At 41.7% G+C, this 27,771-nt stretch overlaps 1 protein-coding gene across 2 annotated transcripts in view; it reads left to right on the top strand.

Moving 5' to 3' along the window:
• GRIN3A (glutamate ionotropic receptor NMDA type subunit 3A) overlaps positions 1–27,771 on the top strand; it is a 162,668-nt gene that overhangs the window by 109,631 nt on the left and 25,266 nt on the right. For both annotated transcript variants that reach the window (XM_004747723.3, XM_004747724.3), the window contains exons 4-6: positions 466–611; positions 4,497–4,612; positions 12,820–12,971. In XM_004747723.3, coding sequence (XP_004747780.1) covers positions 466–611; positions 4,497–4,612; positions 12,820–12,971 — 414 coding nt within the window. The remainder of the gene's footprint in view (positions 1–465; positions 612–4,496; positions 4,613–12,819; positions 12,972–27,771) is intronic.

The following is a 27,771-nucleotide window of genomic DNA, read 5'->3' as shown; positions in this document are numbered from 1 at the left end:
AAAAAGATATATTCACTACTTTAGGTAAGGTATAGTTCAGTCTCAGGACACAGAGTTTTAACTTATTCTTTGTGTAGTTCCAACCAAGGAGAAGCACAACCTTTAATTTATTATCTTTATACTTTCTCCAGTATGCAATTTATGATAATGAGGCTGGTTCTGCATGCCAATTTATACAGTGTCTAAAGAAGTCTGATAAGTTCTCAGCGTAAAGCAGAAACCTGTTTTATGTTTTCTGTTTGTTGTTTCCATACATTTGCTTCTGAAGATGAAACAATTACTTCTGTGAAAACTGGGGTATGAAAGGGCATGTCCACGTCTGCACATTTCTGTGTAGGTGTTTATGACATGTGTGTTTGAAAAATTCTAAATCACTATTCAATTCCAAAGAGTGATGGAAGAGGAAATTTTTGAAAACAATCCTAAGAATAATTTATATTAAAGACATTTCTTTCTCCCTCATAGCTGCATCATCCCTCTCAAGGCTTCCGCTTTGGAACTGTCCGGGAAAGCAGTGCTGAAGATTATGTGAGGCAAAGCTTCCCAGAGATGCATGAGTATATGAGAAGGTACAATGTACCAGCCACCCCTGACGGAGTGGAGTATCTGAAGTGAGTGTCAACCTCAAGTCTAGAAAGTTCTCAATGAAAGAGAAGTCTTAGCTACTGATATATATGTAGTATCTGTTGGGTTTTTTTTTTTTTTTAATGATAGCTAAATATACCCACTGTGTATTCAGTAATACCTCACACTGTGTGAGATGGAGAAAGCATTACGGAATAGTGTGCATTTAATTATGTGGCCTAGATTACCAGTTACCTGCATCATCCCCAGTTGGCAGTAGCTTTGCTCGAAGTGCCAGTGGGGTCATTAGTGTAGCAGATGGTGGGGGAAGTAAATGTGGGCCTGACATCACTTCAGAAAACAACAGTGCTGAAATGATCAAACCCTCAGGGAATGTGGCCAGAGGATAAAGTGTCCCAAAGCAGCCCTTGCCTTCACAGTGAAGCTCTAAGCCCATGGACCGTCTCCTCTTGCCACAAGGAAATGGAATTTATCTTGGAGATTTCCTGTAGAAAGGAAATAAGATAAAAGGCAATGATTCCCATGCCTGCATCCTTCCCATCAGAATTTATGAGAAGCAATCAAGAGCAATCACATCGCCATGGCAGATTATCAGAGCCTGTAATTCAGCGAAGCTCAATGCAAAGGAGGGCAGTGCAGTTACCGATCTGCTCCTCTGGTCTGCCTGGGAGAAGGGAATGAATAGCTCCTGATAAGTTCCACGGTGTAAGCGTGAGCAGTCCTCTCCCTTGTGCCTGATAGTCTCAGGACAGTGACATACATTCAAGCCTCCACTCCCTAAAATCATGCAGCCTCAGGAAACAGGTTTACCTATGGTCAACCACAGTAATCTTCCCAGTGGACAGAGGACTTGCCACCTCAAATTCTCTTAGGGAAGAAGGAAAACAAACGAATAATTGCATGAGACATAAGAGCTAATGTGTTTCTGAAGAGCTCGATAGGACCCTATAGAGTCTAGAGAGGAAAGCTTGTGCTCTCAGATTTGCCAAGTTGTGTAGGATGAAATGCTACTTTTGCATTATGAAATGACTCTTTTGGTTTTGCAAGAACATTAGAATATTCGACTCCCTCTCTAACACAGAGTTGAGTGCTCCTTTGCTTGCCAGCTCCTCTTCTCTCTGCTCCTGGCAGGCAAATTCATGACTAAGAGAGAGAAGATGTCAGGGTCATGGCAGTGGCTCCCCACTAGACAGTAATCGCTGACAAACTGGGCTCTTCTGGCCATGTGAAAAGAGTGAGATGTGCCAGTCCTGTGACAGTCCCCAGTTCCACTCAGGGTACTCATTTATTCTGGAGGCTACACCTGAGAAGGCCCTGAGTTGTCCCCACTCTAGCTTGGAGAAATGAAATCATTAGAGAAGCAGGCACCAGTGAAGAAGCTGAGACCTTAAAGAAGCAACTTGTCCATAGTAATTTAGTCAGCAAGTAGCAGAGTTGGGACTAGAACCAGGTCCCTAGAATCCAATTGCTGCTGCAGCCCACTCTAGGAACCATAAGAGAAAAGAGGTCCTTGATGTTCAAAGAATAGTCCATGTTCCAGCAGCATCCCTGATCCTGTTAGCCTTGGGAGTTTGTGAAAAATGCTGACTGCCAGCCCCACCCCCACTCCCCACCCCCACACCCCACCGAAACTGCATATTAACAAGTTCCCCAGGTGATTTGCTGGTGGAGGTGACATTGGAATATAGGCAGATACATAAGTCACTTCCAGTGCTCTTAGCCACCACTCCCAAGAAACGACAGTCCTCATACTAACCCCCTGGCATCCCAGAGCCCTGGCCTGCAGAACACACTTCCAGAGCCCTCTGTGAGTATATGTTATTGTGGTATATATATTATTTTGTGGCATATGTATAATTAAATGAATTCTCAAAAAGGCAGAGCATGATTCTGTAATGGGAGAAACAATTGGGGGCCCTGCCAAGTGTAAGGATGATTCAGCCAGTCATTTTACCTGGATCACACACAACCACTTGCTCACCAGTGACTCGGGACCCCAGGGGAGTCTGTGAGCTAATTACTTCTTGCCTTCCTGTGCAGTAGAGACCTGTCATAACTAACGTCACTTTGCAGTCCAGAATCAGGAGTGATTATTTAAGGATACCACTGAGACCAGACCTCAGTAATTACTGCTTAGAAAAACTGAACCCCAATATTTTTTCTATTACTATTGCTACCTCATATATTTGCAGAGTACTGGTAAATGGTGACTAGTTGCTATGTAGCTCCCAAGGCACATTTTGTTATTGTGACAGTAAAACTTTTATTGGAGAAACATCTTTCAGCTTGATTTTTATTTTATTGCCAAGATTCCATTAAGGTTCCTCATCATCAGCTCCTAGGAGACAGTTCACATCCCCAACCCTTTCTGAAGCTTCCCACAGCTGTGGAACTGGGAGATGTGTTTTATTTTGGTTAGAGTTAAACACAGGTCTCATTATGACTTCAATCCAATGCTCCTGGAAAAGGGAATACATTTTCAATAGGCTGGAAGAGTAGAAAGAGGAAGCAATGGTCAATGGCATCAAGAAAAGGGAAGTTGACCTATTTACTCTGTGTCCGTGTATGGCCCAGACAAAGCCATCCATGCCAATATGTACTTCCTTCCCACTGATGAATCTTAGAGGTGTCTAAGGGTGTCTTTTTTTTTTTTTTTTTTTTTTTTTTTTTCAGATTTTCGATGGGCCCTAGCCTTGCTCTGTTCGGAGTTTAACACCACTCCACTCTATTGAATTCCAGTAGACTCATTTTTGGCTCTCAGAGGGGAAAGATTGAGTCTAGATGGAATAGAGAAGAGTTTTTCTCTTTGCCAAGATGTTTGGACAGCCCTGAGGGCCTTTCTTAAATGGCTGTATGTCCTACCCCCTTCCAAAAAGGATTTGAGGTGGCTGAAAACAAGAATCATTGCATACACCCTAAACAGTTCCTTTTAAGATTCCCCCTTCCTTGCCTCCTTTGTAATTGAGAATCCAGCCAGTGCTGAGACATACCTTCCTCCCGACCATTCCTGTGCCTACATTTAAAAAATGGGGAGAACACATGAAGGACGCACAAGGCGCCTGTTGGCACCTTGAGCCCAGTTCACATCTGATTCTCTGATACAAACCAGGAACACCTACCTTAAATGATTCCTGCCTGAATCGCCCCCTAGGTTGGGAGTGAAACATGAATCTCTGGAGATATATTAATAAAGCAGACCACTAAGATCTATTACCTATAGATCACTTCACCCTCCAGTTAATGAATGCTGGCCCATGGACTTTAAAGAGATCTTTTATCTCCCTTTTCCCCAGGACTGCTAGATATAGATAGATTTGTATTTCCTTAGTATGTATTCCTAAATATGAATTGATTCCTGATCTCTGGAGAACATGATAGTGATCACGACAGAAAGAAATAAAAATTTCCATACATTGATTAATGAAACCACCTGACCCACAACACTGTCTAGCTATGTAACCTGGATCAGGTTACTTTGACTCTCTGAGCCTCAGTTACCTCATCTGCTAAAATGGGGTAATACCACCGACCCCCCAGCCATGGTGAGTGATCCTGTGTGTGGAGAACAGTCAGTTTGTGCGTCGCACAAACGAGTCTCTCAGTTTATATAAGAGAATTGAACCTTCCCATTCAATTCAGTCACTCTGGCTTTATTGTTGAATTTAGAAGTAAGAAAAGGAACGGGTAGATAAATCATTGGAAAGATGTCATGCTCTCTTAGAAGAGTATCTGTTTCCCCGGGTCTGTTCTCCACGGGTCAGTGAGACGTCAACTAGGCTGAGTCAGCAGCTACCTGGCTTGGGCCGCCCTTTCTTTCCAGATTTCTGTCCCCTAAACAAAAGCCAGTTGTCAACCTTTTCTGTCTACTAATGAATCATTTTTCTCTTTTCCTCTCTTGGTCTTAAATATAGGAATGATCCAGAGAAACTAGACGCCTTCATCATGGACAAGGCCCTCCTGGATTATGAAGTATCAATAGATGCTGACTGCAAACTTCTAACCGTGGGGAAGCCATTTGCTATAGAAGGTCTGAGACAGTCACTCTCAGTTCGCTCTGACTCAGGATATGCTCACTTTGCCAACCTAGCAAGTCACAAATGCCAGAGTCAGAGGCAAAAAGCTATTCATCTTCCCTTGTTTTTATTTTCAGCTCATAAGCACTTAGCTCTTAAGTTGCTGAAGCTAGGAATTTATTTTTCACCTACTCCATAAAAATTAATTTATCCAATTGTTCAAACAACAACAACAATTGTTGTTACCCAGATGATGTTGCTTCAGATATCTGAGAATGGGGGCATAGTGTAACAAATGGGGAGTCCAATTTTGCTTTTATCTGGATTTTCTAATTCCTGTAATGAATCTGATGCAAAAACTAGAATGATCACATTCTACAACTGGAAGGACCTCAGTGTTGATCTAATCCAATCTACTCCTGTTGTCCACAAGAAAGCCCAGGGACATTACATCAGTTTTTCATAATCACACAATTAAATGATAATACTGGAATTAGAATCCAAATCTCATGGTTCCTAAATAAATGTTTTGTTTTGCTTTTTTTCCACGAGGTGGGAAAACAATAGAAAAAGAACTTTTTTTCTATACCTAAGTAACCTTTAAGAGTCCTAAACAAAACCTTTTTTGGGACCTCAGGTTTGCCTTTCTCCCCCACTGGCAGCACATTTTTGCTCCCAACTTGATCAACCAATCCATCAAACTTCAGGGGCAAAGAAGGATTGCTTTGTCAGTTGCTCCTTTCATTCTGGACAACTGTTGATATATGGAACTGATCGTTTGAACCAGCAAATTTCACATCTACCAATTCCCAGCTTCCCTTCTCTGACAGTACATGCTGGATCTCAAGACAGCCATGCTTACTTGTCAAAAAACACTTTGACTTCAGACAATCCTGTGAGGGTACCCAAGTCCTATTTGCAGAAAACTCTGCTTTTCTGTATGTTAACTAGCGTATCAAAACTATTCTGATTCCATTTTCCCAGCCACAGTTGATCTCTGTCTCTCCTAAACATATCACCAAATTTTCTACTTTGGTCTTTGTTTTTGTGATGAATGAGAGTGTAAGAGCTGATGTTGTTTCTCTGAGCCTTCTCCTAAGAGAAATCAATCTTTTCTCCAGGCAAAGTGACCTCCACCTGAACCAGGGATAGAACTCAGGAACAGAGAGATTTAATGGTAGTTGTCTTCTATTAAAACTACAATTTGAGATAGAAAAGTCTAAAAAGAAAAAAGTCAAGAAAAACCAAAAGAACATTTATTATATAACCCCATTTTGGTGTAACAATGGAAAAATCCCTTTTTTTTTTTCTTTTTTTTTTGTGGCATCTGGGGATATGCAAAGGATGTTACATTTCTTTTCTGTCCTAGATATACTGGGTAATTGAGGTCCCTCTTGCCTTTAGCAACTACTAACAATGAATCATTTGCAGCGGGCATAAGAATGAGGGACTCCATTCTCCACCTTTGTCTTCAGGGGGCAAACCTAGCTTGTCAAAAGACAGTGGTGAGATGGCTTGTTTGCCTCTGCTAGACCCCAGTGCCAGATGCCACACAATTAACTCCCCACTGGTTCCCTGTTTACATTTCCGTCTGTGCTGCTGAGCCTTAGCTCTTAAAGTTCCCATCTTCTCCACACACCACATTGTTTTCAAAGGGGATGAGCACAAAATGGCGCATGAAAGAGCTCTCTCTGCAAGAGAACAGAAAAACCACAGATCTGAATAGAAAGCATTCCCCTCATTGTTGGTTTATTCTTAAAAAAAAAAAAAAACACTGCTGGTTTATTCTGGGTGAGGTGAAAATCAGAAAATTTAATTCAGTACTGTCCCTGCCACCAAGTTCACAGCCTAAAAACAGAACTTGGTGACACACAAAGGGAGGATACTTAAATTTGTTACAATGTGATAGAGATACTAGTAAAAGTCTTGATCCCTGCTTTCTTTTTTTTTTTTAAGGATTTTTTAAATTTATTTGACAGTGAGAGAGCATGAGCATGTGCAGGGGGAGGGGCCAACGGAGAGGGAGGAGCAGACTCCCTGCTGAGCAAGGAGCCCTGATGTAGGGATATGTGGGGCTTGATCCCCGGACCCTGGGGTCATGAACTGAGCCAAAAGCAGACGCTTAATGACTGAGCCACCAAGGCACCCCTTGAGCTCTGCTTTTAAAAAAAAAAAAGTTAATCTCATAAATTTTTAGGGAATATTTCTCTTGAAGACATTTTTAAAAATATTATATGCTTTGACAACATTTATGTTTCTTGAACTTACAAAAATGCAGACTTATTAATTAATTCAACTTTAAAGGCATAAAAATGTGATGAAAGCAATTTATGAACAAGTCTTACCCTTTTAGCTTACAGGAATGTTTTATATATGTATCTGTGTCTGCTGCATAACAGTTATATAATAGGTGATGTATAACCTTAGGTAACTCAGAAGGTTAAATTTGAAATAAGTATCTAATTCAACGACTGTTGCAGTTCATCAAGGGACCCTGATATCTGTATATACTTTCCCAGGTGCTCACATGGCTTTGTGAACTTAGGAGGGAAGAGTGGTCCATTGACTGACTGCTTCATGTTGAATGTTCATTCACTTTATATAGTACTGATATCACACCAGCTCCTGGTACCAACTGCCCTCCCCTCCCCACTCCACCAGTCTGCATTTATTTAGGCTTAAAAGATAAAGGTGAGGCCAGTGTGAGCCGGTGGCTCCACTTTGAGTTTAAAACCTTTTCATGAGGACTCAGCACAGCAAACCGAAACTCTTTAGAATTCGTCATATTAAATACCGTACACCCAGGGACACAAAGACGTATAGTGTGCTCTGGAAAAAAAAGAAAGTGTTGAGATAAATGAATACATGTCCCAAATTTATGCATTGGAGTTAGCTGACAATAAAGGTCAAGTAGGAAGAAAGAGTAATGGAACTGCACAGTAATGATTTGTGACCTTTCTGCCGAAGACCTTTGCCTGTTTTTTGAGTTTATTCTTTTACTTTCTTAACACTAAGTATTTAATACAGTGTTTTGGAGCACTGGCTCTGGAGTCTGAGTGCTTGGGTGAGAATAGAGTTGCTGTTAACTCATTGTACCCCAGGAGCAAGTCATTTCCTTTGTTCTTCAGGCCCCTCATCTGCATAATGGGTCTGTGAATACCACAGCTAGCATGGAGTTGTGAAGGTCAAGTGAAATAATCCATGTGAAGCATGGACAAGCATGGAGTGCCCAGCAAATTATTATTATTCAGTATATTGAATTAATAGACTGAGAGTGATTCTCCAGAAAATTATCCCAGGAGAGATAACCCTCACACATCTCAGCTTCTTCCACATACTTCTTTCTCCACTCTCATGTGCTGGGGGTAAGGGAAACTCATATTTAAAGTCTACTTTACAGCTGGGGCTATTATAATATGTTCTCAACCATTGCCCCAGAGTAGCTAAATGTGGTATTCCAAGGACAGACAGCAAAAATGAATTAATCTCTCTTTCCTGAAGCCTTTTTAACCCTATCTAAGATCTCATTTTCAAAATATCTATTACCAACTACATTTCAGGAAGATTCTTCTAGTCTATGAATTTCTAACTATACATTTGCTAGCCAAAATATATTTCCCCCACTCTTAGCTGAGTAAAGCTGATTTATCCATGGGGAAAAGATCAGGATTCTGTTCTGAAAATTGTTCTCTTGGGCTATTAAGCTGTATCCAATTTCCAGGGTGCCTGATGCCTTCATCTTTAGGGTTGAAGGATTCCATTTTGCTTCATCCATCAACCACAAAATAGTCAACCTCGTCTTTATTGCAAAGCCACGTTTCTAATGATAATGAAAGCAACTCAGGCTGCTAGGTTGAGTCAGCAATTTAAAAATAAGAATTCTTTGACCAATGAACACAATCAAATTTGAAAAGCAACTGATAAAGAGAAGGACAGAAATGAAACCTTCAAGGTTTTACTATTTTAGGTTTCTGAATAAAATGGATTTTTATGTCTTTTAACAAATACCTCTCCTAGTCACCAGATAACTTTTTTCCTGTGAGAAATGTCTCCCCTTGTTCTATATTCCTAGTGTGTTTTACTTAGCTCATAATTATTATTGATGCTAATAATCATCTAAATGTCAATAATATATGTATTAAAATAGAAAATTTAGAAGGACAGTCATCTATTTTTAGCAGTCAATTGGAAATTAACCTTGACGTGATGGAGTAGAGTGATTTAATATTTATTATTTCCTATGTAGCAATTTTTTATAAATGTCCCTGTAACTTCAACATAGCTTTTTCCCTAAGGCATTTTTAGTACTTTTGTTGTAGTGCCAAAATTCTATTCTTAGAATATATAGATTTATCATAAGTATTAATTTCAGCTTTTTAAACTTTACACCACGTATTTCTGTCTCATCTACCCCAAAATGCCACTATCAAGAATCAGTCTACGATGCCTCTTCTCATCCTCCCATCAGGTAGAAAGTTCTCATTCCTGTGAAATCCGTAGAGTTTTATCTATCCTCCTCATTGTGTCCAGTTTTCATATTTGACCTTTATTGAATTTATGCATCATCTATCTTGTTTTCCAGAAACGTCCTGTAACTTCCTCCCATGTTGTGTAGTTATTTATGTCTGGCCCATTGCCCTCATGCCCCCGTAGCTTCATAAGGATAGAGCTGCGTCCGAGTTAACTTGGAAACCTCTGTAGCCCTTGGCAGGGTATCTGGCACAGAATAAACATTCAACACATGTTTGTGGAATTAATGAATAGATGAATAGGTATGGAATAAGCGCATATCAGATGAAAACATTCCTGCCATTATTACACTAAGCTGGACCGGAATTGTTGGCTTTGAGGTGATTTTTAGAAGAAACAATATAGTCAGGGGGTGTCCTTGCTAGTTAATATCCTCATCTTGTATATAATCATGGACCAGGTAGGGCTATATTTACAGTATATTTCTACAACTTAAGGAAAAGTTTATAAACAAAATATGCCCATGAATAATATATATTTTGTCTGCTGGAAACAAACCTTCAGTTTAGATGATTGTGGTTTTTTCCTGCATTGCCCGGTTTGGGGAGATTATATCAATATGATTGTAGTGATAGAGCTTGTGTTGAAGAGGAGGAGATAGGCCAAGTATTCCTTTAGCTTGGTCGCATGTTATGCTGGACACCTTGGGAAGAACATTGGCTTTAGACTCAAACAGAGCTACTTTCAGATGCTAGCTTTGCCAATTACGAGCTGTGTAACCTTGGGCAGTTTACTTATTCCTAAAGTATTACATATTATGCATAAGTTCTTATAGCAGTTAGACCCATGTGGTATATTATCTGGTACACAGTAGAACTCAGTACATTCTAGTTATTAAATTCCAGCATGATTTAACTCAACTATAGACCACAGTATAGTATACAGTCTTAGTCTAGTGCATGGTCTACAAGATGGGGTAAGGTACATATAAAGTTTATTATAGTGTATAGTATATAGTAATCTCTTAATACATATCAGAAATGGTTGAAAATTATTGCCCCGGGGGAAGAAATATGGTAATATTCAGCAAACCTGGTATAACTGTGCTGACAATCAACCCACTTCCACCAGACAGTTCCAAGTTCTCCCACTCTGTGTTATATATGCCCCAGTTCTCTCTCGTGGCATTTATCTTACTTGTAACGAAATAATCATTACATGGTGCACTAATAATAATGGCAGGGACTGCCTCTGCCTTGCTGATTACTAAATCATGATCAGTTAACACAGTGCCTAGTCACTCAGTAAGTAATTGTTGAATGAGTGAATAATGAATGCGTGAGTCAGTAAGTCATTGCGTATTATTATACACATGACTAGGGTTGTGCCTGACATGTAAATAAGTCCTGAAAGAATGAACTTGCAACTGAGTTGTAAATAGCATTCATTATAATAAAAGTTTCTAAAGAAAACTGGTTACTTCGTTATGGTTAGTTGCCCATTATAAAAAATGTTATTTAATGATAACATCAGCAGAACAGGCTGCCTATGTAAAGTCTTTCATTGTCGGTCTTGCTTTTCAAGCCAAAACTACTGGGCACAAAGTAGGCAGTCAAAATAGCCCTTTGGATGGAAAATTCTAATCATGCTCTTGACATTGTCATCACTTCCCTGACTGGCCATTGTTAGGGAACAAACAAAATTATCAGGGAAAAAACCATACAGCTCTTTAAAACTCAAAAACGTTTTCTGCCTTATTTATTTCTTCTCTTTTGTTGCTTATAAACACATCTCAAGTCTCATTTTTTTAAAAAAAGGATTTGTGTATACACAATAAAAACAAAAGCAAAAACTAATGTCCTCGGAAATAAATTTCAAGATAGAAATAATTATAGCAAGTATTTGTTTTCATGAAGTATCTTTGAATTCTCGACAGCCTTTTAGTCTTTATCAGTGAAAAAAGAACGAGCTATACTTTTAGTTTATCTTCCTCAATCATCCTGAGGGCAAAATATCTTTTTTTGACTATGCTGTCCAAGAGCTAAAGACAAAGTGTAGTTAATTAGCTCTTTCACATGGCTCATCAGAGAGCTTACTAGTGAATTAACAGGTTGGAAAGGAAGTAAAGCCATACAGAGCAAGGATACGCAGTCCAAGCTGGTTATTAAAAAACTCTGACAACACTTTGCATCCACCTTTGTGCTACTCCTTCGTCCTTTCCCTTTCCTCTCTTGCCTTAAGTAACCGCTATCCTGGATGTTGGGCTTATTAGTTCCTTGATTTTCTTCTAACTGTACTTTTGCCACATACATACGAATTCCTAAAAATACACTATTTCATTTTGAATGTGTTTGCATTTATGCAATAGATTCATGCTGTAATCTTCTGGGGTGGATCTTTTGTAGTCAGTATGGCTTGGAGTCATCCATATTATCCCATGTAGTTCTACTTCATATGTTTCACACTATATACAATATGCCAGTGATGTAATATTCCACAATTTATTTACCCATTCTCTTGTCAAAGAACATTTGGGTTGTTTCCAAATTTTTACTATTATGAACAGTGCTTCTAAGAACATTCTGATACATATCTCCTGGTGTGGTTGTAGTGGAGCTCTTTAGAAATGTACTTAAAATTACTGGTCTTAGAGCATATAGATGTTCAACTATACAAAATAATAGCAAACTATTTTAGGGCACCTGGGTGGCTCAGATGGTTAAGCATCTGCCTTCGGCTCAGGTCATGACCCCAGGGTCCTGAGATTGAGCCCACTTCCAGCTCCTTGCTCAGCAGGGAGCCTGCTTCTCCCTTGCCTTCTACCTGCTGTTCCCCCTGTTTGTGCTCTCTCTCTCTCTCCTAATCTCGCTCTCTGTCAAATAAAGAAATAAAATCTTAAGAAAAAATAGCAAACTATTTTCCACAATGGTTATATCAATTTGTATTTGCAGATGCAACATATGTGATCTTATGGACCTACATCTTCTCCAACACTTGGGTTTTGTGTGGTTTTTTTTTGAGATTTTATTCATTTATTTGACAGAGAGAGATCACAAGCAGACAGAGAGGCAGGCAGAGAGAGCGGGGGAAGCAGGCTCCCCACCAAGCAGAGAGCCTGACATGGGGCTCAATTCCAGGACCCTGAGATCACAACTCGAGCCGAAGGCAGAGGCTTAACCCACTGAGCCACCCAGTCACCCCCCAACACTTGGTTTTACCTGACTCTTTTTTTGGGGTGGGGTGATAAGTTTTTGTGGATGTTTAAATTCTCATGTTATACTGAGGCATGGTCTCATTATTAAAAATTGACAAAAGTAAAAGAGGGTCCTGCATGACCAATGATGAGAGAACGTCATAAACCCAAGATTATAATTAATCCAATTTTGTGTGTTTAAGGTTCAGAGGAGGGACTTTAGGAGAGGTGAATAGAAAATCCTAGTCCTGGTAAAGGCCTCAAAGGTATCTTCTCAAAATTATCTTGAAGGGAAGCAGAAGGCCTTGGAATATAATGTGTTCCTGGAACACGGTGCACAGCCCATTCCTCTCCTTTCCAGATTCATCTCTTCTACTCAGAAAGGCAGCAGATGTGTAATAATCATACCTTGGACCTCTCTGTGACCTTTGAAGGAAAGATGATAAAAGCTCACCCTGCCCTTGGTACCAGAACTGATGGCAATATCACACAAGCGTGCTGGCACCTCTTCAGATGCTCTCAGGTGAAAAGCTGACCTGAGGTTGTATTCTCTTCTAGGGTATGGCATTGGTCTCCCGCCCAACTCTCCACTGACCTCCAATATATCCGAGCTCATCAGTCAGTACAAGTCCCATGGGTTTATGGATGTGTTGCATGACAAGTGGTACAAGATGGTTCCCTGTGGAAAGAGAAGCTTTGCTGTCACGGAGGTAAGGAAAAGTGCTGATTGTGTTGATGCTTTGTATAGCTTTACCTTGAAGAACATGAAGAAACGCTGTTACATGTGTCCTTTGGTCAATAATCCAGGCTTTTTACATCTCATAGAATTCACTGTAATATATGCAGAAGTTCACTTGAAGAGTGCCCATTCTGGTAGGAATTTGCAGTAAGACAGGTTTGTCTTGGATTCAAACGTGATGTACTTTGATGAGTAAATATCTAAATTTCCACTTCTTTTCTGTATGCTATATCCACAAGTGCAGAAGAAACACTGGTCAAATTACAGCAATAGTATCTATATCTGAGATTGTCATTAACAGTACTTGGTTTAACTGTTAATTGCTGGACATGATGTGGACTTCAGAATATCCTTCAAGATCTGATCTAAGCTAATTTCCCAGTGGTCCAACTATGAATCCTTTATGGGCTTAAAAAAGTAGACACACCTTAATGGGTAATTCTTAGATTAGTGAATCATAGATTTTTTTAAACTGGAAACAACCAATACCTTTCTTTTACAGATGAGAAACTAATACCTGGAGATCCTAAGTGATTTTCCCAAGGCACACAAATAGTCAGAATCTCCATCTTTCTGTTGCAGTGCTCTGCCTTTACAATGTAATTAGAAAGAAACCATCAAAGGAGATAATTAAGATAAGAGACTAAAAGATATAACAACAACCATAGGTTCGGGTATTCAAAAGAGAAGCCAAATAAACCAGTACAAAGTCAGCCAGACATTTAAAACAAACAAACAACAACAACAACAAAAATAGCACTACAGCCAGCAATAACAGTGGCTTCAAATAGCCTGTATTTTGGCAAATTTGTATTTCTACACAGACTCTCCTGAGCTCCAGAGCCATATATCTACCTTCCCATTAGACATCCCCACTTGAATATCCTGCAGGCATCTCACAATTTAACTTGTCAGAAACGGAACCTTTGATCTTCTCTCCTAAATCTGCTTTTCCTCCTGAGCTTCCCGTCTCGGGTAATGACGCCTCTGTCCATTCAGTTACTCATTCCAGAAACTGCCAAGGCTCCTTCATGCCTCCCACATCTCACCTCCTGCAGCATTCTATCAACAAGCCATATTTTTTTTCTTCTATAAAATATGTCTCAAGTAAGCCCCTTTATCGCCATCTTCACTGTCACCACTCTAGTCCAAGTCCTCATCCCTCACCTGCACCACGGCAGAAGTCTCCTAACTGCTCTCTGTTTTCCTGCCTGCCTTTCTCCGATTTGTTTTCCATGTGGCAGATCACTGTTTTGCTTAGAAGTCTGCGTTGGGCTGCCATGTTAATTAGGGAACAATCTGAAATGCAAAACTTGCATTTTAGCAAGCCCTGTGGGACTCGATCCTGCCTATATCTTCAGTCTCATCTCAGTCCACTTTCTTCCTGGCTTATTACAGCCCTACTACTTTGGTCATTTAATTTACTTTTTCAAAGATTGATTGATTGATTGATTGAGTTGAGAGAGAGAGAAAGCATGTGTGCACAAGTTGGGGGAAGAGCAGAGGGAAAGAAATGTCAAGCAGACTCCTCACTGAGCCTGGAGCCTGATGTGGGGTCCATCTCATGACCCTGAGATCATGACCTGAGCCAAAACCAAAAGTTCCTGGGTTGCTCAACCATCTGAGCTACCCAGGAACCCCCACAGGGGTCATTTTAGATAGAGATATGCCAGTGGCTTCCCTGTCTTAGGATCTTGGCACATGCTATTACATCCATCTTCCCAAATACTCTTACCCCTGACATTTACCAGCTAATACATCTCATTATAAACTCCAGCTGAAATCTCACTTCTCCAGAGCCTGCCCATAATCCCTGTTCCAATCTGAATCATATCTTCCTTTTTAACCTTATATTATATCTCATTGAGAAGACGGTCATAGAGCAAAGATTTAAAGGAAGCAAAGAGGAAAATGGGGAATTAGGAAAGTAGCCTGTTCTGTTTCTTACCATGTGACAAAAGCTGTATTAGGGAAATTAACTCATTGGTTCATACCACGACCCTATTAGGCAGGCATTTTTATCTTTCTTTGGAGAGGTTTGCATGGCTTTTTCTAAAAGAAGTAAAATTGGTCTTATACCGTTCAGCTGAATTAAGTCAGCCAAGAATGCAAACGAACCAGTTGCTTCACTTGTGCCATTTGCTGTGACCATGGTTAACTCATGCCAAAGTCTCCAAGTGATTCAAAGTTGACGGCAAGACATTAGACAAAAGGAGCCTCCCAGTCATGTCCCCAAAGCCAGCTATATGGAATGATTTGCACCTCCTTGATCACACTTATCTGTCTAGGCTGTTGCCATTTCGGAGGACCATCAGCAGGAGGGACCAACCGACTCCACTGGACAAGCCTCTGAGGGTTCAGGGCTCTTCAGACTCAGAACCGAACTCCACTGGGCACATAGAGGGAAATGTCCTTTTTGAGACTAACATAAATTATTTATTCAATATGAAAAGAGCTACTACAAAGCATGATAAATTTGAAGCCGTACATTTCTAGACTTGTATCCTGAAGCTACCGGTTAACCACTGAATGACTTAACTGTTATTAGGTCTGGGTTTCCTCATCCATGAATAAATATGATAAAACTTGTCTTGCTATTTTGTCTGAGAAGAGGAGATCACTTATGGAAAGACCTAGTAAGAAAACTGACACAGTAAGTAGTAAATAATGGAAGTGTTCATAGCTCCTCTCCCTCCATCAGGAGAATTTCCTGAGGTTCATAGATATCTTCAGGTGTCTTCCTGCAGCTCTTTTTTAGAAGTGAGGAAACAAAAAAAAAAAAAAAAAAGAAGAAGAGGAAGAAGAAGGAGGAAGGGAACCTTCCCCAAAGACATGCAGTGAATTTCCTCATATGTCATTGGGCCAAAAGGGTGTCATTTGCCCTGCATGATCCAATCAGTGTGAGGAGAATGAGATCATCATGATGGATTAAACCAGTCATGACTCATCCCCTTGGACTGAAGATGGGCCAGCTTCCCTTGAAATGCATGATCACATAGCGAAGACCTGACAAAAGCAGGATCCCCTTAGGAGGAAGGAGACGGGAGAATGGGTGCTGAATAAACAGTCACCCACCTCTTCTGTACTCACTCTATCCTCGGAAAAAGTTGCGTCCTCTCATCCCACTGACTTCCATTCATCTATACAATAAGGTATTCGGATTTCATCATTTGCAAGAGCCCTCCCAGCTTTGACCCAGTGAAGATGGTTTCCCTTTATATTATCCTGAGATAAGAATATTGATACTCTTTACAGTATAACATCATGGTTGAAAATGGGCTTTGGAGACAGTTCTGGATTTGAACCTTTCAGCTCTTATGATATAGGCCAAGTTACTTGACTATTCTGAGCCTCATCTTCAGCAAATTAGGGGACTTCATAGGATTGGGGTAAAAATTAAGTCAGATAATGCTATAAAATATTGAGTTTATTATCCTGAATATGCTAAGCACAAGGTCACTTACATTGTTAAGGATTTTGAAGTTTCACCATAGATGTGCCAGCACTTTGTTGACTCATCAGTAATTTCAAACAACCAAACTAAGTGTGGACAAATAAGATAAATTTTGAGTAACAAATAATCAGGAGAAGCCAAATTCAGGGGAGGGAGATTGGGGGAAATTCTGGATGTAGTGAGCTGGAAGCAGCTGCATAAGAGACTGACATCAGGATCAAGTTACGGTTGTTAAGACAAGCCCGGGGCCCACAGATCAGCTGAGTTTAGAAGGGAAAGACAGGTAGGAGTTAAGAGAGTGGAAGAGAGGGGTACCTGGGTAGCTCAGTGGGTTAAAGCCTCTGCCTTCGGCTCAGGTCAAGATCCCAGGGTCCTGGGATCAAGCCCTGCATAGGGCTCTCCGCTCAGCAGGGAGCCTGCTTCCTCCTCTCTCTCTCTGCCTGCCTCTCTGCCTACTTGTGATCTCTGTCTGCCAAATAAATAAAATCTTTAAAAGAGAGAGTAGAAGAGATGCATAATCTTAATTAGAACCTTGGAGACTGAAATGAAAGAAGAGTGTGTGTGTGGTGGTGGTAAGAGAGCCACCCTCCAGCCTCAGGAAATGTTCTGAGCACACACAGAGCTCTTCTTTCTGAGGAATGCTGCTCTACACCATGGCGGCTCCTGATCTAGTGATAACTGCTCTGTGATGCGACTCACCTGTGTGCATTTACACAGCAGTGCATATCCGTGTGCACCAGCTGGCACATTTGTCTCGTACAACCAAAGAGAGAATTTCAGGGTGTCACCCTCACAAAACCTACAGGTAGAATGTGATTAAATGAAGCCAACCTTCAGGCTGAGCTCGGTCTCCTCTGTGAAGGCCGTCTGCCCACTGGATTTCCCTTGGCTCCGATCTTTGAGTGTCCACCTGCTTTTTTTGGTAAGCCGTCTCTCAGGAAAGTTCAGAAAAAAAGAAGTATACTTGTTAGCACCTTGCTCGCCATCCCTTTTGCTTCACGTGCCATCCATTGCTGGGCTGTAGTAGTGAAGGCAAGGGTTGGCTCTGAAATCAGACAAGCCGCAATCCTAGGAAGCCTCCTCCACCATCAGCTTGCCTTGGGTACGTCACTGACTCACTTCAATCTCGGCTTTTTCATCTCTTCCATGGCTTCTTGTGAGGAGTAAATAAAATAGTAGTTTAATGAACATGGCCCACCTCCTTCACCCGCCCAGGGGGAGGCGATGCAGGGCACAGTACAGCAGAAGCAGGTGTGTCCTGGAAGGCACCTCTCCCAACAGGGGCTCTTGAGGAAGACATTCCTCTGTTTATTTCTGACCCAACATCCCACTTGCCAGGTCCAGTCCGGTCTGTATATGCTGCACAGAGGAATTGAACACCCTTCCTCTCTGAAAAAATATCGTGGTTTGGCTAATGAGTAATCTGGTCACATAGTAACAGGATATGGAAGATGCTTTTTCTTCCTATTTCTGGTAATTGGGCATTAATACTTTGTCCCCCGTGAAAACCTTGATCTCTTCACCTCCCGTCCTTTGGCAACCCCAAAGCTGTCCAGAGGATAAATTCATTTTTTTTAAAGATTTTATTTATTTACCACCCAGGCACCCCAGTAAATTCATTGTTTTGAATTCCAGGGCTTTAACCCATCCCCAGAGTCACTTAGAAAATTGCAGGTCCAGTTCTGCTGACCAGACTCTGGCAATTCTCAGAGAGGAATTTTAAATTGACCTTAGATATTTCTTCGGGGTCCTCCTAGCACAACTCTGCCTGTGCCCACAGCAGACCTATTGTCACTTAGTTCTACTGGGGAAAACGTATGGCTGACTTGAAGTTCCTCCATTGTCTTCTGACTCAGCAAAAAAAAGTCTTTTTTTTTTTTTTATAAAGTCACTGAATAAATTTAGAGTTCCAGTGAATTTAGAGCCTCACTGTTTTGTGAAATCTGTTATTTTCAAACCAGGAAAAGGAAGGTGGCAGATCACAGTTTAGCAAACTCCCAAAATTCTCTAAGAAATTGTTAAGATCTGTGATATCTTTTTTTGAAAGCTACTTTTAAATAATAATGGATCAAATAAATAATTGGTTGAGCCTTTTAACCACCTGGAAATAGTAAAGAAGGAAAAAGAAATAGTCTTGGCAGAGAATGATAGCACACGAGAGTCCGGGGAATTTCCAAGAAACCATTTGCAAAGGTATGGTTTAAGGAAACCAACAGAAAGAATACATTCTCCCAGGGCAAGTGAAGTGGAGGAGGCATTACCACATCTAGACTCAAGAGGAAAAAGGGAAAGAGCCATTTCTAAAACCTGAGGGAGGGGATAGCAGAGGGCTTTCTAATGGGATCTGTGTCCTTTGACGAGGAACATAGCCAACCCACATGATGGCCATATGATGGCCAGAATAAATACTTGACCTCAGCTCCTTGAACCTCTTCGTCTCCCACCATGGCCTTAGGTCAAGGGAGCCTGTCCGTGTGGTCCATAGAGGACCTCCACAGGGCACAAAGCTGGATGGAGAAAGGTGGAGAGTGGGTCTGGAAGGGCAAAAGAATGTCCAGCACAGGCCCTCATGGAAGATGAAGATGGGGATCGGACCGCTAGAGGAAAGTGCCCACAGCCTGACCATCTGAGGATGTGCAGTTTCTGTTCCCAAACCCAGGTCCAGCCTGCAGGGAGATAGCTCATGCCTTGCCTTGGTCAGAAAGAGAAGACAGGGCGCCTGGGTGGCTCAGTGGGTTAAGCCGCTGCCTTCGGCTCAGGTCATGATCTCAGAGTTCTGGGATCGAGTCCCACATCGGGCTCTCTGCTCAGCAGAGAGCCTGCTTCCCTCTCTCTCTCTCTCTGGCTGCCTCTCCATCTACTTGTGATTTCTCTCTGTCAAATTAATAAATAAAATCTTTAAAAAAAAAAAAAAAGAAAAGACAAATACAACCATTCGGACAGTGCTGGTCTTGGGACCCAGGCCGCCTTGGCTCTACCATGACCATGAGGAGACAGCTTTATGTCCTTGGAAAAGTTACATAACCTCTCTCAACTTCATTGGAATCCATATCTTGCTGTATTGTTACAAGGTTTTGGGCCTCTGAATCCAAGGGTCTCCTTGTTGAGTGCCAAGGGAAACAAATACGTACTAAGCAGGAGGTTGAACATTGCCATGAAGGAGTTCCATCTCGAATTCAGAGACCTTGATTGCAAGATGTAAGGAAAAGGAGAAGTAAATTTCGGGACAATCTAAAAGTAAATCAAGGTACTTTTAGGTGTTTCTTAATATCAAGGAAAGTGCACAATAGGAAACTTGGCGCCATTCCATCTCTGAGCTCATCCTCAACTTGACCTTCACTCCATCCCTGAAATTACTCCATCCGTGGCCTCCCCAGTCCTGAATTTCATCTAATAAGGAATGGGACCTCCGGACAGGGATGAAGTGAGATGTCTGCTGAGCCCATTATTAGTTTGTTTTTTAAAGCTGAAGTTAAATGGTTTGTTTTCAAGAACACTGTAGAGGTGCAAATGTAAAAATGACCAGTTTCAAAATATCTACATCACAAAGGAACATCAAAACATCACCAATGCAAACTACCTAACCTCTCTGAATTTACTCTCCTAGATGGAGAGAACAATATTTATTTGATGCTCCTGGCTTGGTGTAAGGAACAGAGTAATGAACGTAAAAGTGCCTGACATCTACGAACATAGGTGTTGAATGAATGGGAGTTGTCATATTTGTCTTGACTCTGCCATGAACCAACTGAGTGACCTTCAGCACATCACTAAAGTTCTCTTCAAGCTTGTTTCGTCACCATAAGATTGAGCTGTATAGCATGGCCAGGTTAGAGAAGGCTGTAGTTCCCAGGCTGATATGATAGGTTTAGAAGGATCCTGACCTAAATGATATAGTTCCTGGGCCACAGAGAAGGACAGTGAACTGGCTGGCCTCCAGTCTGGCTCTCCCATCTCTAACCAGTGCCCCAGACCTCCAAATGTTCATCCCATATGAAACTTCCTAATATTTGTTCACCAAGAAAATGGAATTTTCTTGAAGTAAATCCATTCTTCCCTCCATTACTTTTTTGTTGGGGAGAGGAGGAAAGCATTAGTCAGCTCTACATTGAAAGCCAAATAGATCACACAAGTCTCATCAAGAAGCTTCTATGCTGGTCAGTTTTAGTTCCAGTTTGTCTTTAAAAACCCAAAGGGAATGGCATAGGGGTGAGGGAGGGATGAGTTTTAATGCAGTCTTTTCTGCTCTTGACAACTGGGTCACATCTCAGCACCCCCCTGCCCCTCTCATCCCTACCCCTTCCTTTTTCAATTTAAAATGTCACCGCTATTCACCCTGATGAAAGTTATGGCGAGGCAAGGGAAGTTAATGACCGCAGATTGCTTTAAATTGAAACCCCGCGTATGTCGGTAGCCACCTTGACAGCTGACTGCTTCCCTTGGAATAGCCTAAGTAATTAAGTTTAATATTTAAGCCAAGCATAAGGTCAGATGGATCCTATCCAGGTAGTGCTTTCTGGAAACCTGAAGAAGCACAAAGCCTTACACGTGTCCTTTTATGACATGGAATGGAATTGTGAAGAAAGGGAGGCCAATCTCCAAAAGGCCTCACCTTCTTGTTCTGCTACTAGAACAAATTCATTCATTCCTCCATCCGTGCGTCCACCCATCAGCAGGCATGTGTTGAACGCCTGGTACTGGCCCTGCACCAGGGGCAGAAATGAGTACAGAACTCACAAGCAGGGAGACAGACTTGTGAACAAACCCCGACACCATGCCATCACAGGGGCAGCAGCAGAAGATGCAAGGTAGAGCAGTGACAGGGGCAAGCCTGTGAATGACCCATGGAAGAACAAGAGTGAGTCAGAGAGGGCTTCCTAGAGGAGGTGTCCCCTGTTGGGGGAAGAGCCCTCCAGTCAGAGCATGAGCAGGACACTGAGGCATGGAATTACAAGCAATGCAGTTTGGCCCCACCCTCCAGAGACACTGCACCCAGTGATGCTGGGTGAACAGGATTTTATGCCCCATTAGTGGGCCCCTCCTTAGGGAGCTGGCCACCTTCCCTTGTGTCCTGCCTTACAGTTCCCCTATGACCGTCAGAAGAGCGGGGACATCTTTTTAAATCTTCATATGGAAGGCAGTCTGAGATAATTTTAAAACTTTCAACTCCAAATTAGATATACTGAGGTTTGACACCCCGCTCCATTCTGTGTGTCTATATAAGCCATGCAACCTTTTTTTTGTTGTTTTAAGATTTTATTCATTTGACATAGACACAGCAAGAGAGGGAACACAAGCAGGATGAGTGGGAGAGGGAGAAGCAGGCTTCCCACGAAGCAGGAAGCCCAATGTGGGCCCCAATCCCAGGACCCTGGGATCATGACCTGAGCAGAAGGCAGACACCCAACAACTGAGCCACCCAGGCGCCCCAAACCATGCAACTTCTGAAATATCAGATCCTTACCCCCAAACCGGGGGTGATAATAGAATCTTCCTGTAAGTAGTAAAATATATTTAATGAGCTATTTTAGAAAGAATATTTAGCTTAATAAATGTTTCCTCTTCTCTTTTGAGTATAGATTTATGTGTGCAGAAGAAAAAAATATTTGGTAAACAAGAAGCACATGTAGGAAATTACAGTTGTTGCACCCTCCCTTTTGGATCCATCTCCAAAAAAGCAGGAGCATCTTAAAATTATAAGCATCTAACAATTCCAGCGTAAAGATTTTCTTATGTGTTACTTAGATATGTTATAAAACTGGAGACTTTTTTACTGGAGGACTTGAGAAATACCTGATTCTGGAATTTTCTACCTTGCAAAGTGCTGTATTAGCCAGCTATTATGATTATCATCTGATTCCTTTCTTCCAACTCAGCTTCTAGGTTTGAGTGGGGAAACATGGTTTATGCAGACCGTTAGGATGCACTTAAATCAGATTTTTAAAGTATTTTCTTTACATGTAATCAGTGGTATTTCAAAGTCAGGCTACTGGGTGGGCCGGCTGGAGCACTACAATTCTCCCATGTTGCTTTCCTCTCTCCTGGCAGCATCATAAAGGTGGGGCTGTTACTCTGTTGCTCTCTGCTTACAGTGGATGACAGAAGATGAAATTTTCCAGCCGTGCCCTCTTCACCCTTGCTAATGACCAAGTAAACAGAGCACATGGAGTAAGGGTCTCTTCCTTTATATACCAGAGATGTTTGGGCATAAATTATGCTCAAGACCGAATACTGTTCATAGTTTTTGCTTTTTATCCGGGTTACATTCAGTGGACTCATGAATATTTATGAATATAGTTATTTACTCTGCAACTAAAAGGTGTGAACAGTGCTCAGACTGATTAAGACTATTGTGAGAGACAGTCTTTTTTCCACTTTTTGAGTTTTCCATACACTGAAATCTATAGGGGAATCACGGGAAACAGGACTTCTCCCTAATTATTTCCTGTGCTAATAAGTAAGTAGTTGCTTCCAGGCTTTCAAGATTGTGGCTTGGAAATGTGTGATGATTGCCATCTAGTGGCTGTGGTGTGAAGTGTCACAGACTATCAGAAAAGCCTTTTTTGCTCCTCACAAGCATCATTAACCCGGTCTAAGAAGGTGAGAAATTGCCCTCACATTCCCTGTATCGTAACTCTGAAGACACTTTCTCGTGATGCAGCTGTGGGAGTTGGTGGAATTTCAGGACATGTTAAATGAGAAGACAGCATCGTGGGGGAGCCCGCGGACCTGTAAAGGGTGCCTCTCTCATCACACATTATAGGTGGCCTCCTGCCACATCCAGACAAAGGGCTGGTCAGCCAGAGAAGCTAGTGCAGTGCCATGTGGAGCCTCATCTCTGCTCTCTCCCTCTATGCTTCTGTCCAGTAAGACGTCAGGCCTGGTTGGAATGGGTTGAATTGTGTCCCCCAAAAAGACATGTTGAGGTTCTACTGAACTAACCCCCTGGTACCTCAGAACAAGGCCCACTTTGGAAATAGGGTCACTGCAGACATGATCCATTAAGTTGAGGCTGTGGTCACACAGTGTAAGGGTGGGTCCCTAATCCAATATGCCCCATGTCCTTGTAAGAGGACAGATACAGGGAGAACGCCATGACCATGAGGCAGAGATTGGATTGATTGATGCAGCTGCACCCAAGGGATGCCAGAGACTGCCAGCAAACCATCAGATGCTCAGAATAAGCGAGGAAGTACTCCTCTAAGGTTTCAAAGGGAACATGGCCCTGCTGTCATCTGGAGTTCAGACTTCTAGTCTCCAGAACTGGGAGACAATCAACTTCTCTTTAAGCCCCTAGTTTGTGGTTCTTTGCTACGACAGCTAAGCAGACCTGGCCTTCCACTTCCAGTGCCTCTCTCAGCATACGGCACGCTCTCATTCTGCAGACAAGCACGTGTGGTCATCCCCGGTGGCTAGCTGCTCTCCCAGCTGCCAGTCTCTCCCCTGTTCAGTTCACCCTTCACAATGCCGGAGTCATCTTTCTAGAATAGAATCCTGATTTAGTCATTCTTGTGTGCATTCGGTCACTCTTTCTCTGTTGTATAGAAACCAGATGTCTTGGCCAAACATTCAAAAGTCCCATTGATCTGGTTCCTTCCATTTCACTTTGGTATTTTACTCAGTACTTAAGCCACATTGCACCAGATTCTGCCATCCCCACCTACTCCCTTTCCCACTTCTGTGGTTAGAGTACCTGTTCCCTTCGTCTTTGTCAGAATGAAACTGTACTTCTTGCAAAAAGTCTTCCTCCATTTGTTCCCAGCAAGAATTCTAGGTATTTTCCAACCACCTCTCAGTTCTCTGAATGCTTACAGCTCTTAACCTTTACACTTTTGATGACATCTTTCCTTTTCCAGCTTGTGTTATAATTAATTACAATTTTCTACTGCCTCAAGTCACTCAGTGGTCAGTAAGCTTTCTGAGTAGGGACCATCCTTGAATGCCCTCAGTGCTCTACCTGTTGAAGAAACAGGATTGGATAAATGATGCCCTGTAAGGAATGATTTATTCAGTGTCTAGGGAATGGTCAGACATTTCTTCACTTCATCTAATACCACACTCTCCTGCAACCTCCCTGTTCTGGCCACAGTAGCCTTTTTCAAGTTCTCCTACTTGATATGCTCCTCCTGCCCCAGCCCCTTTGCACATGTAGTTCCTTCTTCCTGGAACCCTCATCCCTGCCCAGAACATCAGTTAATTTCTTCATCTCCTTGATATTTCTGTTCAGTCATCACTTTCCCAGTTAAGGTTTAGTTCATCTTACTGACTGGATCAAATTCCCATTGTGTGAACTCCCCTGGCATGACAGATTCCTACTGTGTTACCTCTAACCTGCAACATTCACCACAGGTACCCCTTTAATATTTCTGGGCATGGTAATTTGATTAATGTCCATCTTCCCTGCAAAACCATAGACAGCTGGCAATGTACCTGCTTTAGATCACCACAGAAAGCCTCTCATATAGGAGATGTTCAATAAACATTTGTGAAGAGAAGAAATGAATAGTTGAGTATATCTGCATGTACATATATCTAAATCATCTATTAAAATCTTCCAGGTAAGCCTAAAGTAGGCAGTAATTATAATATCTATCATCTTTGTACCTCCTATGGCTAGGCATTGAGCCTAATTCTTTAAGGTGTACTATCTCATTTAATCCTGAAAAGGATGCTATGAGTTAGCAATTGTCCCAGTTTATAGATGGTCAGTGATTCAAATAAATAATTCTGCCCAAGATCACAGAGTTGTTAAATAGCAAAATGATGATTGAAAACCTGGGCTCATATTAAACACCATGCCAGAATTACGAAAGAAAATCAAACATATTATTCTTCATCCTTTTGAATACACATGAGAAACGTGAAAGACTGACCAAACAGCACTACATCCTTCCATACTATTTATTAGAGTGTAGATTTCTCAATAGCAAAACTGTATATTTCTCAGGGGACTATGTCTTGTTCACCGCAGAAGACCCATCAGGAGGCAGAGGGCCTGGCACACAATCCATTTGTTAAATGGATTTAAACTTGAAATAAAGTATATCACATCCAAGAAAAACAAGACACATATAGCCAAAGCCAAATATCTGCCTTAGGGAAAACAAAGGAGTAAGAAAGAGAGTAGAAAGAATATAGGGTACAAAAGGTATTGAGCACCTACTGTGCACCGACATGCTATTTTAGATGGCTTTGGATTATTTGAGATGTTCTCTCACTTAAACCTAAAATAACACTGATTTGCAGTGAGAAATCTGATGCTCAGGTTTAAACTCAGGGCCATGTGTTTCCACAGTCTATAAGATGGCTAACCTCAACACAGATTGATGTTACATATGGTGATGGACAACATCACAGATACGTGAGGGCTTCCAGGTCAAGGTCAATGACCCACTGCGTGGGTCGCTCCCAGAATGTGTGATACTACTCAGAAACCCATATTCCTGACTAACTTGGAAGATGATGCCTTACATGAACTACAGGACTCATCACTTATGTTTGGCTTTATTTTCTAATGCCAGTTACTTTTGCATGTGACCATCTTACAGTTCTTTCCCTAAAAACTTGCTGAAATGGAAGTGCCATCAGGCTCCTGATTTCTTCTGGAACAGTCAACCCTTTCCATTTACTTACTGCAATGAATATCTGACGGTCCGGATCCCTCCACAGTGATAAAACCAGAAAGAGTAACAGTGAAAATAACTAAGAATAACAACCAGAGAAAATTGAAACAATGGCATTGAGCCCCATAACAATACTGACCTACAAAGTTTATGAAATGTGGAGCAATGGGGAACTCAACTTCACATTGACTAGAACTTAAGATCCAGCGTGACGTTGCATCCTCTGCAGGGAAGGAGTAAAGCAATTCTTGGTTGCACACTGAATTATTTTAGTGAAGTGGTGCCATCTTCCTGATAGTGTCTGTTCCACGTGAGTTGACTCTTGTGACAGTACTTCTCTTACATAACATTTCTATGTGCACTCCCGCATCTCGCTCTCAGAACTACATGCAGTGGAGAAGGCAGTTATAATTACTATCCCCATTTTACAGATGAGTACACTGAGGCTGGGACAGGAATGGCTCCTCTAAGGGCTCATTGTTAATCTGGGCAGAGCAGGGATTGGAACCTGGTCTACTGAATTCTTCTGCTCTCTCCACTACCCTTTACTACCTCCTAAAAATAACCCATAGAGGAACAGAAGAATACATTTACTGAAAGTTTCCACACTAATATCTCCTTTCCAAATGACAACTATCATGGGTAAGACAGCGTGGACTCCAGAAACATGCTTGATGGGCCAGTGCGGTCAGTCCTCAAGGAGTGTGCTGGGGGAGCCAGAGCTAATGCTGAGGAAGTGCTTAGAGCAGTGAGTGGCACACTGTCGGTGGTACCAAGGAATGCTCAGTAAATGACATAGCTGCGTGTAAGGACCCAGGCTGCCAACTGTTCATTCTTTAAGACTTCATCTCCACCCACAGGGGAGATAGTAAGGATAATGATGATGTGACAGTGATTTCTCATATTGGCTAATACCAGCTTTAATCCTCACACAGCTGTACAAAATGTATTATTAGCTCCATTTTACAGATGGAAAAACTGATGTTAAGCAAGTTGTTGAGGCCTTACTCAATGGTCACTTCAGAGTTGGATTATTCTGTTTTGAAATCTTTCCACGCTGTCATGTTTCTTTCAGATCTAATTCATTCAATCAGTTGGGATAATAATTCAGTTATTAAATATTGTAGCCTACAAAACTTCCCTTTTCCCTTAAACTGTCTGGTTCTTGGGTTAGGTACCCCTTAGCCATCATGGCAGTTTCAGTAGTTGCCTTTAGAGTGCTATTTTGGCTTAACTTAAAACACAAAGAATGTAGTAGCATTTTTTAAGTTAGTGTTCACCCCTTTCAGTTTGATTTAGTGGCCTGGGGTTCTCCTGGTGAACTACATTGCCCTTGAGTCAGTTCATTTCTTATGCATTTGGAGTAAATGATGTGCTTCTAAAGGAAGAAGGGATGTGGGGGTGGGGCGGACACAAGAGATTCATGTTTATCAAAAAGGACAAATCCAGGTTAAGCAAAGAGGAAAGCATGAGACAGTGGAAGGACCACTGTCGCTCTCAAAACATGCAAAAGGCATCTCTGGGCACATTACAGCCATTCCCAGCATGGTCCTTAGGGCAGCCACCAGGCTCCAGTTGGAAAAAGATAAAGACCAGTCTATAAGATGATGGATGCCAAGTAACAGGGCAACCAAGGCCATAGTCTTAGGAACTGTGTCTTCTTGAAAGAATGCCCTGGATTCAGCGCTGTTATA

The sequence above is a fragment of the Mustela putorius genome, unplaced genomic scaffold (assembly GCF_011764305.1).
Source record: "Mustela putorius furo isolate JIRA1106 unplaced genomic scaffold, ASM1176430v1.1 tig00000580_pilon_pilon_pilon, whole genome shotgun sequence".
NCBI classification, from domain to species: domain Eukaryota; kingdom Metazoa; phylum Chordata; class Mammalia; order Carnivora; family Mustelidae; genus Mustela; species Mustela putorius.
The sequence above is the reverse complement of the archived record's forward strand: the minus strand, read 5'-3'. Positions and strand labels throughout refer to the sequence as shown.